Source organism: Drosophila elegans, unplaced genomic scaffold, assembly GCF_018152505.1.
Source record: "Drosophila elegans isolate 14027-0461.03 unplaced genomic scaffold, ASM1815250v1 contig_476, whole genome shotgun sequence".
Classification (NCBI taxonomy): Eukaryota; Metazoa; Arthropoda; class Insecta; order Diptera; family Drosophilidae; genus Drosophila; species Drosophila elegans.
Genome location: NW_024545863.1, coordinates 12,585,240 through 12,598,999, shown reverse-complemented (window position 1 = coordinate 12,598,999; position 13,760 = coordinate 12,585,240). Strand labels below are relative to the sequence as shown.

At 37.1% G+C, this 13,760-nt stretch overlaps 3 protein-coding genes across 5 annotated transcripts; all 3 read right to left on the bottom strand.

Annotated features, from left to right (window-relative positions):
- Window positions 1-61: 61 nt before the first annotated feature.
- Window positions 62-1,764, bottom strand: LOC108148316 (farnesol dehydrogenase-like). The gene is made up of 2 exons (XM_017275306.2): window positions 1,117-1,764; window positions 62-416 (listed from the first exon to the last, which is right to left on the bottom strand). The coding sequence occupies exons 1-2, from the start codon at window positions 1,687-1,689 to the stop codon at window positions 237-239; spliced, it is 753 nt and encodes a 250-aa protein (XP_017130795.1). The 5' UTR covers window positions 1,690-1,764; the 3' UTR covers window positions 62-236.
- A 1,443-nt stretch (window positions 1,765-3,207) lies between these two features.
- LOC108148238 lies at window positions 3,208-4,090 on the bottom strand. Its single transcript, XM_017275154.2, has one exon. The coding sequence runs from the start codon at window positions 4,023-4,025 to the stop codon at window positions 3,291-3,293; it is 735 nt and encodes a 244-aa protein (XP_017130643.1). The 5' UTR covers window positions 4,026-4,090; the 3' UTR covers window positions 3,208-3,290.
- A 962-nt stretch (window positions 4,091-5,052) lies between these two features.
- Window positions 5,053-12,297, bottom strand: LOC108148346 (facilitated trehalose transporter Tret1). 3 transcript variants are annotated; one of them, XM_017275360.2, is made up of 4 exons: window positions 12,024-12,297; window positions 8,563-8,735; window positions 7,413-7,826; window positions 5,053-6,640 (listed from the first exon to the last, which is right to left on the bottom strand). In XM_017275360.2, the coding sequence occupies exons 2-4, from the start codon at window positions 8,705-8,707 to the stop codon at window positions 5,724-5,726; spliced, it is 1,476 nt and encodes a 491-aa protein (XP_017130849.1). In that variant the 5' UTR covers window positions 8,708-8,735; window positions 12,024-12,297; the 3' UTR covers window positions 5,053-5,723. The 3 variants fall into 3 exon arrangements, with proteins under 3 accessions (XP_017130849.1, XP_017130850.1, XP_017130847.1); XM_017275361.2 differs by lacking the exon at window positions 12,024-12,297 and adding an exon at window positions 11,709-11,780; XM_017275358.2 differs by lacking the exon at window positions 12,024-12,297 and adding an exon at window positions 9,290-9,418.
- Between the last annotated feature and the right edge of the window lie 1,463 nt (window positions 12,298-13,760).

The following is a 13,760-nucleotide window of genomic DNA, read 5'->3' as shown; positions in this document are numbered from 1 at the left end:
AGACTATTATTGCAATTGGAAACTAGGGCGGTTCATGTATTTTACACGGAAATACTAAGTGTTTATGGCCAATAAATGCTTTCCATATAGGCAATTTATTTATTAATTTTCTCTCTGTAAACATAAGTTTGGTTTTCTTTATTTACATCAATTCCGGTTTTGTGTGGAATCCGCTTTCAATTTTGATATTCACGAGTTACAACGTCTTTAAACTTTCAATTCCATTGAGGCACCAGTTAAAAAGATTCTCCAATTGGCTTGATGATCAGCTCATGGATTTGCACATTGGGAGGCGTCTGGATGCAGTAAGAAACTGCATCGGCAACATCCTCAGCACGCAGCATTGGAAAGTTTGGCAAAGCCTCCTTGATTTTTTCATCAATGATCTCCGTGTCGACGGCTCCGGGACTTATGCTCTGCAAAAAGCCAATTTTAAATAAAGTTAAAAACAAACAAAAACAGGAAGGTAAAATTTTCATTAAACACATTTAAACACATTTTGCAGCCCGATTTCGTTCTGATTTGTACTCTAGCCGCAATTTAATGATTGCTATATTTAAAAGATTCCAGGGGGTTAAATACGTTATCTAAAAAGCGACATACAAATTTAATAGATAAGGTAAAGTAAAGAGCCAATTAGCACAAAAAAGGTCGTATGCACCTAACAAAGATACCTGAAAGATTTCAAAATAGGTTGCTTTTTTAAAAAGCCTGAGAAAGACTATTAAATTAAAACAACATACTTGTTCATAAATAAAGCATACCTATTTTTACTCTTTGAGTCCGAATATCATTTCATGAAATTATTCTTTTCTTTAATTTGTAACACAAGAGTAAAACAACCAAAGCTCATCATCACCGAAAAAGGAAAAAAATCATTATCAAGCTTTGGGTATTTCAAAAACAACAGAATCAAAATTGAACTTTGAATCAAACCAGGAACCGTTACTGTTATAATTATTGAAATTAATTTTGGAATAATTTGATTTCATCTTTACAATTTAAACTGTTGGTTGCTTTTTGTGTGTATATTAATAGAATTATGACTGATAAGCATTAAACGAATGTCCCATTTGTGAGGTGACTTGCTTCAATAAAATTCGGCTTTCAACTTACTGTAATTTTTGTCTGTGTCTTCTTTAGCTGGAACTCCTGGCGCAGGACCTCCGCTAAGGCGGTGACTGCGTACTTAGAAGGGGCATACATTTTGAAGTTAAATCCTGGCAGTGTGGGAATTTTGTGGCCCACAACGCTGTTGATGACCACCACATGACCGTCGGTGACATCGCGCTTCTGCTGCGATTTGAATGCCTCGCGGGCGCACCAGACGAATCCCAGGACATTGGTGTCCAGAACGGAGCGCATGTCGGCGGAGTTGTCGGGATCCGTGAGCAGGGAGCTGGTGGTAATACCCGCATTGTTCACCAGGACATCGGCTCCTCCGAGCGTCTCGTCCACCCAGGCGAAGGCATCCACCACCTGCTGCTCCACGCTGACGTCACACTTGCGGCCATGGAAGCGAGCCTGCTGATCCGCCGGCAGCGATTCTTTCAGCTGCTTCAGACGCTCCTCCCGACGGGCCAGTCCCACGACGACCATGCCCTTGGCCACCAGATCCTTGCAGCAGGCCGCTCCGATGCCAGAGCTGGCACCCGTAACAACAGCAACGCGATTCGACCAGCGATCCATTCTCGACGATATTTTTCCGTAAGACTTTCGGGTTGGAAACTCGCACGACGACTGATTTGTTTGCCCACAGATATCATATTTTTTATAACTACCTATAGCTTTTTTGGCACCAAAAGCTTCCGCTCAATCGTAATGCATTTTAAGAGAGTCGAGTTGCTTCTCCTACAAAAATTGTTTTGCAAATCACTTATAGATCGTTGCTGACCATTAATCTTACTTGTCATCGTGAGAATAAAAGATCGCTTATTAAATATCCAGACGATTCTTATTTATTCTGTAATCAAATTAAATGAATTATGTGTATATGGACTCTTATAAGAATAAACAATACAATTAATATTTAAAAACATTCAGTTTTATTTTTGTTAAGTCGTAGCCCTCTCACCAGCTTTAACGAAACTCAAAAACTGATCCTAGAATGAAAATATAAATGTAAAAATATTATCCTCTTGACCTTAAAAAAGAACAAAAAGTACCATCTTGTTGTAGGTTAGTTAGGACTAAAACGATCTACTTGAATTATTTTTTTCAATTAACAATTGTTTAATCAAAAAATGTGTTTAAATAGAACCGAGATTGAATGATTTATACTCGGAATTTCAAGTAGATTACGTTATCATGTCATTACGCAAAAAAAGATAACATGTGTGACAACCTCAATATTATAGTCAATCGTTAATCTTATCATTAAGTGATAATTTTTATGTAATTTGTGTACCTTATATATTTATTGTTATATTGACGCCACAACTCTCACTCTTTTAAAAATAATAATTTAAAAGCTTTTTCTTTTCGAAAGTGGTTTAATGTCTTTTATGTTCTTATTTTTATGAATTTTTTATGTATTATGTTCTTATGTGTGTGTGCAAAGATAAGTTTAAAGCTTGATTTTGAATTGTAATGTCCCTTTCATTGTTTAAAGTTGGTTTGGTAGATGGTTCCAAAGCTTAACAGCCTAGGCAAGGAATTTAATTGTCAGTTATATTTTGTTTTTATGATATCTCAGTAAATTCTTATCGTTTTACTGCCGAGAGAGGAGGCTTCTAGCTTTTCAAAAATGGAAAGTCACTCTGATATCATTTGACCTACTCAAAATAAATACTTTCCTAATTGCGTCTTAAGGCCTTAGTAAGAGCAATCACTTAAACAAATAATAATATATAATAATAAAGTATATATATAACTTTTTATACCTTTGCAAAATGAATCATTTAATTTTGGCGCCATAAAATATATACATTTTTGTTTTGCAAATCGCGAAAAGTCGACATAACGCTCTCGCTCAGTTGGTAACTTTCTTTTTTTAAACACAATTTAACAACCAACTACCATCATAGTTTAAATTTGCTACCAATTAAGTATTAAGTGTTTTATAGATTATACATAAGTAAAATGCAAATGTTAAATGTAAGATGCTGTGTTCCCAATTTATTTATATTTGATAGAAACTTAAAAACAAACTTAGTCCGATTGTTTGTTTGATCGAGAATAATGCACATTCATAATCTTGAAGCAAGATGTGGTATTTCTTAGTCCAAATACTAAAATGTATACATTTATTAGCATAAGTGTTTAAATACAATTGTGAAAGGAGTAATAATTTAGTGCTTCCGAAGTGTATAGCGATCGATGGGACCCGACGGCATTATACCGTCCCTGGCCTTTAACAATGCTGGGAGGCAGATAGTTTCGTAGTAGGTGGTAAGATTGTACTTGGTGAACAGTTTGCGCATCTCCTTGGCAAATTGTCCAATGTCCATTCGTTTTACATTTGAGTCTGGTTCTGGGAAAAGGTTGGACTTGAAGGGATCCACCTCCTGAATGCGATTATAGTAATTGCCATAGGTCGTCTGATAGTCAATGCTCTCAAATGTACTCGGATGCACCTTCTGACTGTGCTGGCTCCGCAGCGACTTGTAATGGCCGGGGGAGTAGTCCGAGATGTAAGTGGTCTTGAGCAGGTCCTGAAGATAGTCCCTTACTTGTGTGTAGTCAATGGGCGGATGCACAAAGAAGAGTTTATAGATCTCCTCGTTGCACCACTTGTTGCGTTTCACGAACTGCGCATACTCCTCGCGCCAGTCCATGGATCGTGGCCAGGTCCTTGTCTTTAGCTCCTGCATATTAACCTTCAGATTGTTGGCAAAGTGGCCTGAGATTAGAGATGGATCTGTTTGGTGACGAAACGCGGTAACGGTCCGCTTCGGCTTCTCGGCACTGTAATCCTTGAAGAACGCCTGGGCGGTGGTGATATCCTTGCAGCACCTTGGCAGTATTGCGTCCAGAAAGATCAGATCCATTTCAGCCAACATGGCATCTTGCGTTTTCGAAGCCATTGCGGAAAAATAGTTTTTAGTTTTTTTGTGTTTCTGTATTTCTGTATTTCTGAGAGATCCGAACAAATCTTTTAATTGCACTAGGCAAAATTATGCCAAGCTACTATGTTTTTAACTATAACTCAGTGCTGTAACAAATACTTTTTTGTACCAACATTTTAAAAAGGTTCTCAGCTATTAGAGTGAAAATACTAGAAATTCTCACCATAATGTAAAATCAGAAAACGATACTCTCAACAACTGATATGGCAATCATAAAATTTATTTATTAGAACTTATTTAAAGTGCATTCCAACTGGAGTATCAAAGGAATAAAACAGATGACTTTTATACTTTGAATCCATCACTTTTTTTGGTAGCAAATTTAGAAACAAAATAACCGAAATGTATTTTAATAATTTGACCTTGGGTAGGGGAAATGCCCACACACACTTTTACGGCGAATTCATCGCTACGCCAATAAGAGTTTAAAATTCAGATATTATTGCATACTTTTGGGATTCTTTTTTTAATATTGTAACAATTGGAGTATTAAAGCAGGACTTTAAGAAGTCATTCTTGCCAAATCTATTTCACAAAGGTGTCTCAAGACTAGATGGTGGTTTACAAGCAGAGGAAAGGAGGATTATGCAAAACATAGTCGTTGCAAACAACAGCTAATTAAGAAAGACAAAAAGCCTGTTTTCTGAAAGAGTTCGGGCGTTTCCAAAGTGTCCAAATCAACAAACGACAGGGATCTAGGAATAAATTCATAAAAACGCATGCCCAGGACCCAAGGCCAGAAATTTTGATATCAGAAGTTTGGAGCCAGCAGAATGTTGTAATTTCAAAACTTTGACACTGGCAACCACTAGCTAAAGTAAGTAAAGTAAGCAAACGACGTAAAATCCATAGTTAAATGGTCTCTAAGACATTGTTATTTCCCATCCAATTCAATTGCTTATAAATGTAATATATTTTAGTTGTAAAGTCGGGCGAATCCATTTCCAAAATAAAAGTTTCCCCAAAGGGCTATGTAACAAACAAATAATATTGTTGACCGGACTTTGCTTTAATTTGGTTTGCAAATTAACTTAAATTTAAAAAAAAGTGTGAAATTGTTTCGAAATTCCTAACTCGCCTGAATTTTGTTTACAATTATTTTACTTTGTATATAATAATGCATAGATATTTGCTTTTAAGCTAATGGTACGTGACAAGACTTCAAAAATGTGGTCGAACCTTTCATTAGAGCTGCTCCTCAGTAAATGCAAATAAATTACATCATTTTTATACATTAGAAGAGGGTGTTATGATTTTGGTCTGAAGTTTGCAACGCTGTAAACGACCGTGTAAGGAATCACTAGGTGAATTGATATATACCATTTGCGAGCTGAGTTTAAAAGGTATAAGCAGATAGAAATTAAACACGCCGCTGATCAACAGTTGTAGGATCAAAACTATTGGGTCTAGTTAGTTAAATAATCTGTTTTTGCTGTCCTTTCCGTGAGTTGACAGTGCACTACTCGTAAACCCCTTAGTGAGAACCATTTTTTAAATGATTTACCATAATTATTATTACTACATTTTTGTTTGGTTTACAAATTAACAGGAAAAACATGTAACAATTGAGTTTAGGCTTACAAATCTAACCAATAAAATACTTGCACATAGACCTTAGGCGTAGGATAAAGATCGATAGGGAATCAGGAGTGCTTCCTAGTTGCGCTTGCCGTTGAGCCGATCCTGGATCTGCTGCAGGCTAAGGCCCTTCGTCTCCATCACGACGAGGAGCACGAAGAAGAAGGCCACCACCATGCAGGCGGCAAAGAGCCAGAAGGCGTAGTAGGAGCCGAGGGCGTCCAGGGTGGGATAGAAGAAGGTCACCAGGAAGCCCAGTGTCCAGCAGGTGCTGGCCACCACCGACGAGGCCGCCGACTTGATGTTCGCCGGGAACATCTCGCCGAGCACCGCCCACGGAAGCGGTCCGAAGCCCGTGCAGTACACAATGTTGTAGATGATCAGGGCGGGAACCGGCATCCAAACCACACTGGAGATGTCTCCGACGACCAGCTGCATGTAGAAGAATCCACCCAGGGCCGCCAGCCCGATGGACATCACACTCGAGGAGGTCAGCAGCATCACCTTCCGGCCCAGGCGATCGGCAACCAGGGGCGTCAGGGCCGAGGATCCCACCTGGACACACCCGATGATGATGGTGGCAATGGCCGGGTCCAGCCCGGTGTTGGCACTGGCAAATATCGACTGGCTGTTGAAGAGCACCACGTTGATGCCGGACAACTGCTGGAAGCAGATGAGGCCGGCGCAGATGAACAGCGCCCGCCTGTTGCCGGCGTTCCGGAACAGGTCCATCATGGTGCCCTTGTTGGCCATCGCCTCCTCCACATTGGCCTGGATCTCGGCCATCTCGTCGTGCACACCCTCAGCGCTCTGGCCGCGAAGGAACTGCAGCGACCTCAGGGCCTCCGACTTGCGGCCCTTTCCGGCGAAAAAGTACGGACTCTCGGGCATCAGGTAGAACACAAAGTCGAAGACCACGGGCACCACAATGCAGCACCACTGCAGGGCCTGGTAGGAAACATACGGTCCGATGGCATAGACGTACAGAATGCCAGCTGCAGGGAGAAATAAATTATTTAATAAGTGCTGTTGTTCGTACACAAAACAACTGCTAACTACAATATATACAATGGCCACATTATGAAGATATATTAATGTTTAGTCTTTTGACTTTACGACAGACGAGTAAAAACTGCACTAAATAAAGTCATTTTCTTTAGTCAATGAATTGAAAAGTTTGTTTATTATTGTCTTCGAATATCTAAACAGTAAAAACTGCACTAAATAAAGTCATTTTCTTTAGTCAATGAATTGAAAAGTTTGTTTATTATTGTCTTCGAATATCTACGTTTTGCGGAATTTTATTCTAAAATTCCAGTGACTCGTAATATAAAGCACTAGCTGAAAGCGCTCTTTCAAAAAGATACCACCCATTTCCTGTTAATCAAATATAACGTATAAGAAAATTAAAACCGTAACAACTAGTTCTCAAAGAAAATTTAAAGCAAATGACTATATAAGATAATAATATCAATAACAATTTAAAAAGCTTTTTAAAAAATAATATTTTAAATCTTGGATAAATTTTCAGTTTTAAAATAAGATGAAATATTTGTGAAGCTGTTTTTAAATCCTCTTTTTTGACCAAATTTATTTCACTTATGAAAGAGTATTTCTTTAAGGTCTCAAAATGTTATATTATTTTTATCATGTAGTTACACCTCTCAGGTAAATATTAAAAATATATTTTTAAAATATCCATTTGACAGAAGAAAAGATATAGCGATGCTAATTAGCCAAACCCATCCAACAAATGAATCGACTCACCCACAATGAAGAGCTGCATCAGGGATCCGGTGGCACCTCGCACGTTGTCCGTGGAAATCTCACCCACATACATTGGCTGCACGGTCATCACGAAGCCGACGCCAAAGCCTTGGATCAGTCGGGACAGGTAGAGGATCCACACCTCGGAGGCCACCATGTTCAGGCCGAAGGCCAGCACGAAGAAGAGACTGCTGGACAGGAGCACCCACTTGCGGCCAATGCGGTCGGCCATCGGCCCAGCCACGAATGGAGCCACCAGGGCTCCGATGGCAATCAGGGACGAGATCCAAGCATCCTCCTCGGCAGTAATGGGCCTGCTCAGCGGCGAGTCCGAGGTGTCTTCGGCCTTCAGCTTGGGCCCGATCGGTGATGTCCAGCCGAGGGTGGTGCCCACGACGAAGGCGGATAAGTTGGCTAATAAAAGAAAATCCAAACTTAATAATTTGAACTAGCTAAAAGCATTTTATACTAAATTGGAGAATTAAATTGTCTAAAAGTTTGCTACACCAAGAGACAAACGGCATAGTAAAAATAAACATTAAAATGTTTGAATGTAACAATGTTTTTCAAAATATAAAGTATCTTAAAGTAATGTTAAAACATGGTTATGTTATTGTTAATATATTTAATTGGCTTATCCAATGGCTTTATTGTTGATTTAAATTTTTTCAATTTTAATCTAAATTTTTCCAATTAGTCAAAACATTCATTTCAAATTAATAATATTTGGATTTGCCATCTTTTATATCTTTAACTTGTATTTTTTTTAATACAATTAAATCAGTTTTCACTTGTATAGAATGTTAATTCTTTATTTACTTTAAGGATATAAAGTTTAAATTATTTTATTGAGGGGACTGAACATAAATATTTAAAACCAATACAATTTAATTTAAATTAAACATTGTTTTTTGTTTTAAATTTAAATTTAAATTACCGCGATGTGAATTGATAGAAGTGTTCAAAGCTATAAAGTGAAATTAAATTGCGTATTTTAACAAAAAATAAGATTAAAGCAAATAAATTTGGAAAGCATGAAACATACATTTTTAAATATTTTTTGATCGAATCAAAAATCATATATTTTACTATAGATATTGTTCTTGTCTCAACTATTTATATGTAGTAAGATTAAAAGTACATCACTCACCTGCCACTGCAGCCAGAAAAATACGACCGGACTTGACCGGTTCGGGTGACATATTTCGAGTGTTTCCTTCGCTTATCTGAAACGTACTGACTTCCGTGTAGGAATACTGCACTCCGCTCTCCTCCTCCGGATTTATTGAGGGCATCTTGCCGGCTTAAAGTGTACAAAGGCAGCTGCAAGAGCGTAACAGTGAAAAACGAAAGTCCCTCATTAGCAATTCAGTTGACTGGACTTAATAGGTCTATTTGTGATAGGGCTATTTGTAATTCAATTGGGTGCAAGCTCGAATGGTTAGAACTCTTGGAGGGCTTGACTCATTCCATGCCACCATAACATATGTGAGAGGAAGCCAAAAACATTCCTTCCATTCCGTTACACTGCGATCAGCAAATGTTCGTCACATTATCTGCCAATTTTTAAATCAACGCGGTGTCGAATCATTAGCCACTTAAATCTATACACATCATTTGGAGTTAATAGTAATAGCAATAATTTAAACGAAGGCGGAACTGCAGTCTGTTCATTATTTAATGCGATAAATTACCAAATTATTTTAATTGCACTATGAACAAAGCTCGAACAATTTTAATTCTGTCGCATTTGGGTTGCTAATTAATTTTTTTTGTTTCGTTGTTGCTTATGTAATCACAGTTGACACTTTTTCGCAAGTTTGTAAAATAAATTTAGACACTTTGTTTCTGGTTCACATCCTTGGGCACATCCTTACAGAAAAAAAATCCTTTAAAGCGAAGCAAATCCCACTCGAGCAGGATCCGTAATTAAAATTGAAACTGATGGCGTCTCCCTGGAGAACTGTAATGCTATTCGAATCGCCGAATCGCGCGAATTTAAAGATTTTCCGCCTTATATGGGGAGTATTCGAAATCAATACACGTCCAATATTGCTCACCGCCACTCGACTTGACGAGTGCTCTTACACGTGCATTATCTTATCAAAACAGCGCCTCCCGTTCCACGGCAAACCAACCCATCTATATAGGCTGTAGTATCATCGGAGCTGCCTTCTCCCCATCGATACTCTCTCTGCCATTGGCATCGGATAGAAATCTCAACGCATATTAAGCTGCTTGTTTTGGTCGGAATTGCGCTATTTGTGTGCATTTGCACTTGAACTGGCCCATATACGTATGCCCACATATGTAATGTGATAAGGCGGTGCAGCGAAAACTCTGCCCCAATCTCAATTTGTTTGCTTGCCCGACCCGCCGGCAAAAGGGCGACTGCCCCACTTCAGTCCTGGCATACTGAAAAATGTCAAAACGATTGCTCATTTTCTAGGAATGTGTGTTAAAAGCAGTTCCTCAAACTATTCGGGAGTCACCTGAAATTTCTTCTTAACTTATTTCAACCGTAGTTGTCTTTTTCTAAGATTAATCGATTTATAATATAACTAAAAATTAGACAAAAACTATAAAAATCTGATAAAATGTACCTACGAAATACAGCATAAGCTATGGACTTTTAGAATCGCTTTAAGCGATTTTAAAAGTCAATTGTCTTTCAAAGCACTGCCTATAATTATGTACCAAAAGATTTTTCAGGCTTTTTTCAAACAAACATTTTCCAAAATCGTCAATGAATAAGATAAATATAAAATTTATGTTCAAAATACATAAAGCAGTGAAAATAAATTGCATTTTTTTATGGTGAAATGGAACTTATTTACACAAATGAGACTAATATCTTCACCTATTAAAATGCTTTAGATTGATAATCCATTTTTAATTAATTAATAATTCAATTAAATTTCGGTTTGACCACAGTAAACCTTATATTAAAAAACAAAACACAATAAGTAAAGCTTCTTTTACTCACATACCTTAACCCACCCTACTTCTAAATCAAATCAAATGACACCGATTGCGTAAATAAAGTTTTGATTACGATTCGTGATTATTGAGTAATTTCCGTTGCATTTTTACGGAACTGTCCTTGGATTTATTTAGTGAACTTCAGATCGAAGGTGTTGACACAATTTCCTAGAGTCGGACGAGACACGTGAAGGGGGTGTGAAAGGCTCTTGGAAAAGCCCCGTTTGTCATATCTGCTTGGGCAGTATCTCAACAAGTTAGTGGTCAAGGAACACCTGTACTAGCTAAATAAAACACTTGAGATTAATCCTCTCATTGTAAAAATAATCCTACCCATCAACAATTGTCGTAATTATTACGCAACGGTGAAGCTATAATTTACACATTAAACTAGATTGTTTATACTGAAAAATACTTCCTGCTGAGTGTCAACGTACTAACATATTTGATAGCAAGAAAATTATAATTTGGCTTTGTGCGACCATTATTTATAGTTATTTTTAGATAAATTCCTTCGCTGGGGCTTCAACGCTGGATTTAAACAGATTTTTCTTATCTTTTAAATAGTCGAAATGCCTTGAAATCTATTGTTTATACTTCTACTGACCGGTTTTTGATAAGCTTTTCAAATAATTTGGACACATATTTTTATTAACTTCTTCCTCTGAAGGTTACCCAAACCATTTTACCAAACTGTTGCCCACGGAAGTAAGTATTTTGTTTACGTGTGATTATGTCAAAAACTTTCCGTTGTGTCGCTACATTTTTTTCTTTATCTAGTTCTACTTGCTAAACAAATGTGTTTTAAGAGAACTATTGTTTTAATGTGTAGAGACTAGCAGACAAAAAGGGGCGTTTTAAATTGTTTTCAGAGTGGAATAACAACAAGGCTTCAAGCAGACTACTTTATATCAATATACCTATCAAAAACATACAAAGTAATTAAAATTGTTTGAAATGCTATACAAATATAAGCACATTGACACAGATGACTATTTAAGTGACGGGACATACATTTTAGAAATGTAATTAGGCTCAAATTGATAAGAAACTTTTTTATCGTCTCCAAAATTAATTGTTGTTTTTTTTTATCGAACTAGTAAATAGAGATACTGTTCGGAGTGTTGGTTACATACACAAAGAGGTCTCAATTAAATGGAAAAGTTTGATCATTTAGGGATTTTACATTTTTAATTGCCCAAATATTTGAATAGTAGGAAATTTGTTTTACAACTTTTAAATATAGGTTCTTTACATGAAACTTCTACTTTATTTTATTTAATAGATTTTATTTTGAACTTAATTTTAGTTTACCTAAGAAAGGAATTTTCTGAACCCTTGGGGACAGTTAACAACAAGCCGTGTACCGAACGCTGCGAAATCAAATGGAAACTAACAAAATGTTTTGAGGAAACATTATCTCATAAACTTCTTTCATGTTCACAGCGATAATGCGGGTGGTATTGGCCCTAATCGGATCGCAGGTTATTATCATTTTTAATATTTATAATAATTCATGGCAACACTTCATGATCAATTTATCAGCACTCGTCAGCGGGGTATCAAATCAATGTTGACCAAAAACAAACACTTTGGTGATACACTTATTTACTAGGTCGTTCGACTCACCCATTTTGAAGCCGAAATTATCAATTAGTGGGCAATCAACGAAACACTGTCTGGCTGTAGTACGCGGCGTATACGTAATGTGTGAATTAATTTAGTATTAATTTAGTAACTGGACTGCACAGAGATCAGAGCTAACTGTTTGGCTGGCTGCCGGAATTGAAATGATGTCGGAACGCGGGTGTTTTGACGCTTTTGTGTTGGGCATGCAAAAATTATGACAGACGCATTTATACTCGTACTTAGTCGCAAGTGAGGCTAGATAATACAATTTGTATACAGAGTGGAGGAAGCTCACTCACACAAACGCCACTGTAGAGAACCAGACTTATCGCAGACATGGACAACTATCATTCCGAATTAAGCCCGACCGTTGAACCAAGCTCGTCTGAGAGAGTTGAGCTCGGAATTTTTGCGATTTTTATCAACGCTTTGTCTGCCTAGTCGGCAATTGGTCGCTGCTTTCGCAGCCTTTTTTGACATAGAAAAATAAACAAACCTATAAAAACCTCATTTAAGTTCAGGTTAGGTGTTCAGAGACCTCTAGTTCCGGACTGTGAAGTGGAAAACTTTAGAGCGATTTGGCCGATTGAGTGAGTCAGCCTCGAGGAAGTTAATTAGCATGCACCAGGCCCGATTCGGGGGATTGACTTGTTCCGATGCCTTATCAATACAGTTAGTACATACACAATTAAGTCGCTTGACTAGTCGGCGTATAACGTGCGTGCCCCACACATCTGCTAATTGAAATGTCTCCGGTGTAGGCACTTTAAGTGCCTTATATCGACGTGGCCCGGCGAAGCGGGGATTCTGGTTAACGCCATCCGGAACCGGCCACATGATATACATGGGAACTACAAGCCAGAAGCCGGTGCGTTTATTTACGACATTCTGTTAAATTTAAATCGTGAAAGTGAATTTCATTCGGGGGCCTGAATAATGATAAAGCTGCAAGCAGCAGTAGCATTTTTTACAAACTGGTTATCACGTCTTGACAAATTTTGTAATGTGAAAAAACATTAATGATTTGTTGCACTATGTAAATGGAAAAACGAGAGGCTCGTTTTGTTGCCAAATCGGAAATAAGTTGCATTTTGTCAGGTTCCTTTTTTAGAACATTCTCATTTATATAACTTAACACAAAAGGAAGCAATGTTTGGCAAGTCGAAGTTAATACACCCTTGCAGTTTTTAAAAAATATATGTTTTTAAAATAGTAAGTCTATGAATAGTTCTATAGTTCCTTTGGCATCTATATATTGTCCAGCGAAAATATAATTTTTGTTCATTTTCCCTGTGCAAGGGTGTAAAAATGATAATATGCTTAATATGGATAAACATTAATTAATATTTATTATTTTAACAAATAAACTAACAAATAGAGCACTTAGTATGAGATAAACAGCTCATAAATCAATAATTCTATCATAAAAAAAAAGTAGCTACCAAAAGTGGTAAAGTGTTTTATTGCTATTTGATAACAAACTTAATAGTGCAAACATGTAATACACGTTGATAACAACTGTATTGGTCTTTGAGATATAAAAGACTGGAAAACTATTTGCGAACCCAAATATATACTGTTCCAAATAAATTTATAAACTATTAATTCACATGTAAATATATGTCTTACAAATTTAACATACATGTAAATGTTATTATATTTTTATGTACATACAAAATATATACTTCCTCTACCACTATTTATTAAGAGTATTTCACACCCATTTTTTAAAAAAGA

Bases quoted from the DNA above. Each gene is read 5' to 3' on its own strand.
- LOC108148316 (XM_017275306.2), bottom strand. From the start codon at position 1,689: ATGGATCGCTGGTCGAATCGCGTTGCTGTTGTTACGGGTGCCAGCTCT. The intron at 417-1,116 runs GTAAGTTGAAAG...GGCTTTTTGCAG, and splicing joins AGACACAGACAAAAATTACA to AGCATAAGTCCCGGAGCCGT.
- LOC108148238 (XM_017275154.2), bottom strand. From the start codon at position 4,025: ATGGCTTCGAAAACGCAAGATGCCATGTTGGCTGAAATGGATCTGATC.
- LOC108148346 (XM_017275360.2), bottom strand. From the start codon at position 8,707: ATGCCCTCAATAAATCCGGAGGAGGAGAGCGGAGTGCAGTATTCCTAC. The intron at 7,827-8,562 runs GTGAGTGATGTA...TTCTTTTATTAG, and splicing joins TTTTCTGGCTGCAGTGGCAG to CCAACTTATCCGCCTTCGTC. The intron at 6,641-7,412 runs GTGAGTCGATTC...TTCTCCCTGCAG, and splicing joins GATGCAGCTCTTCATTGTGG to CTGGCATTCTGTACGTCTAT.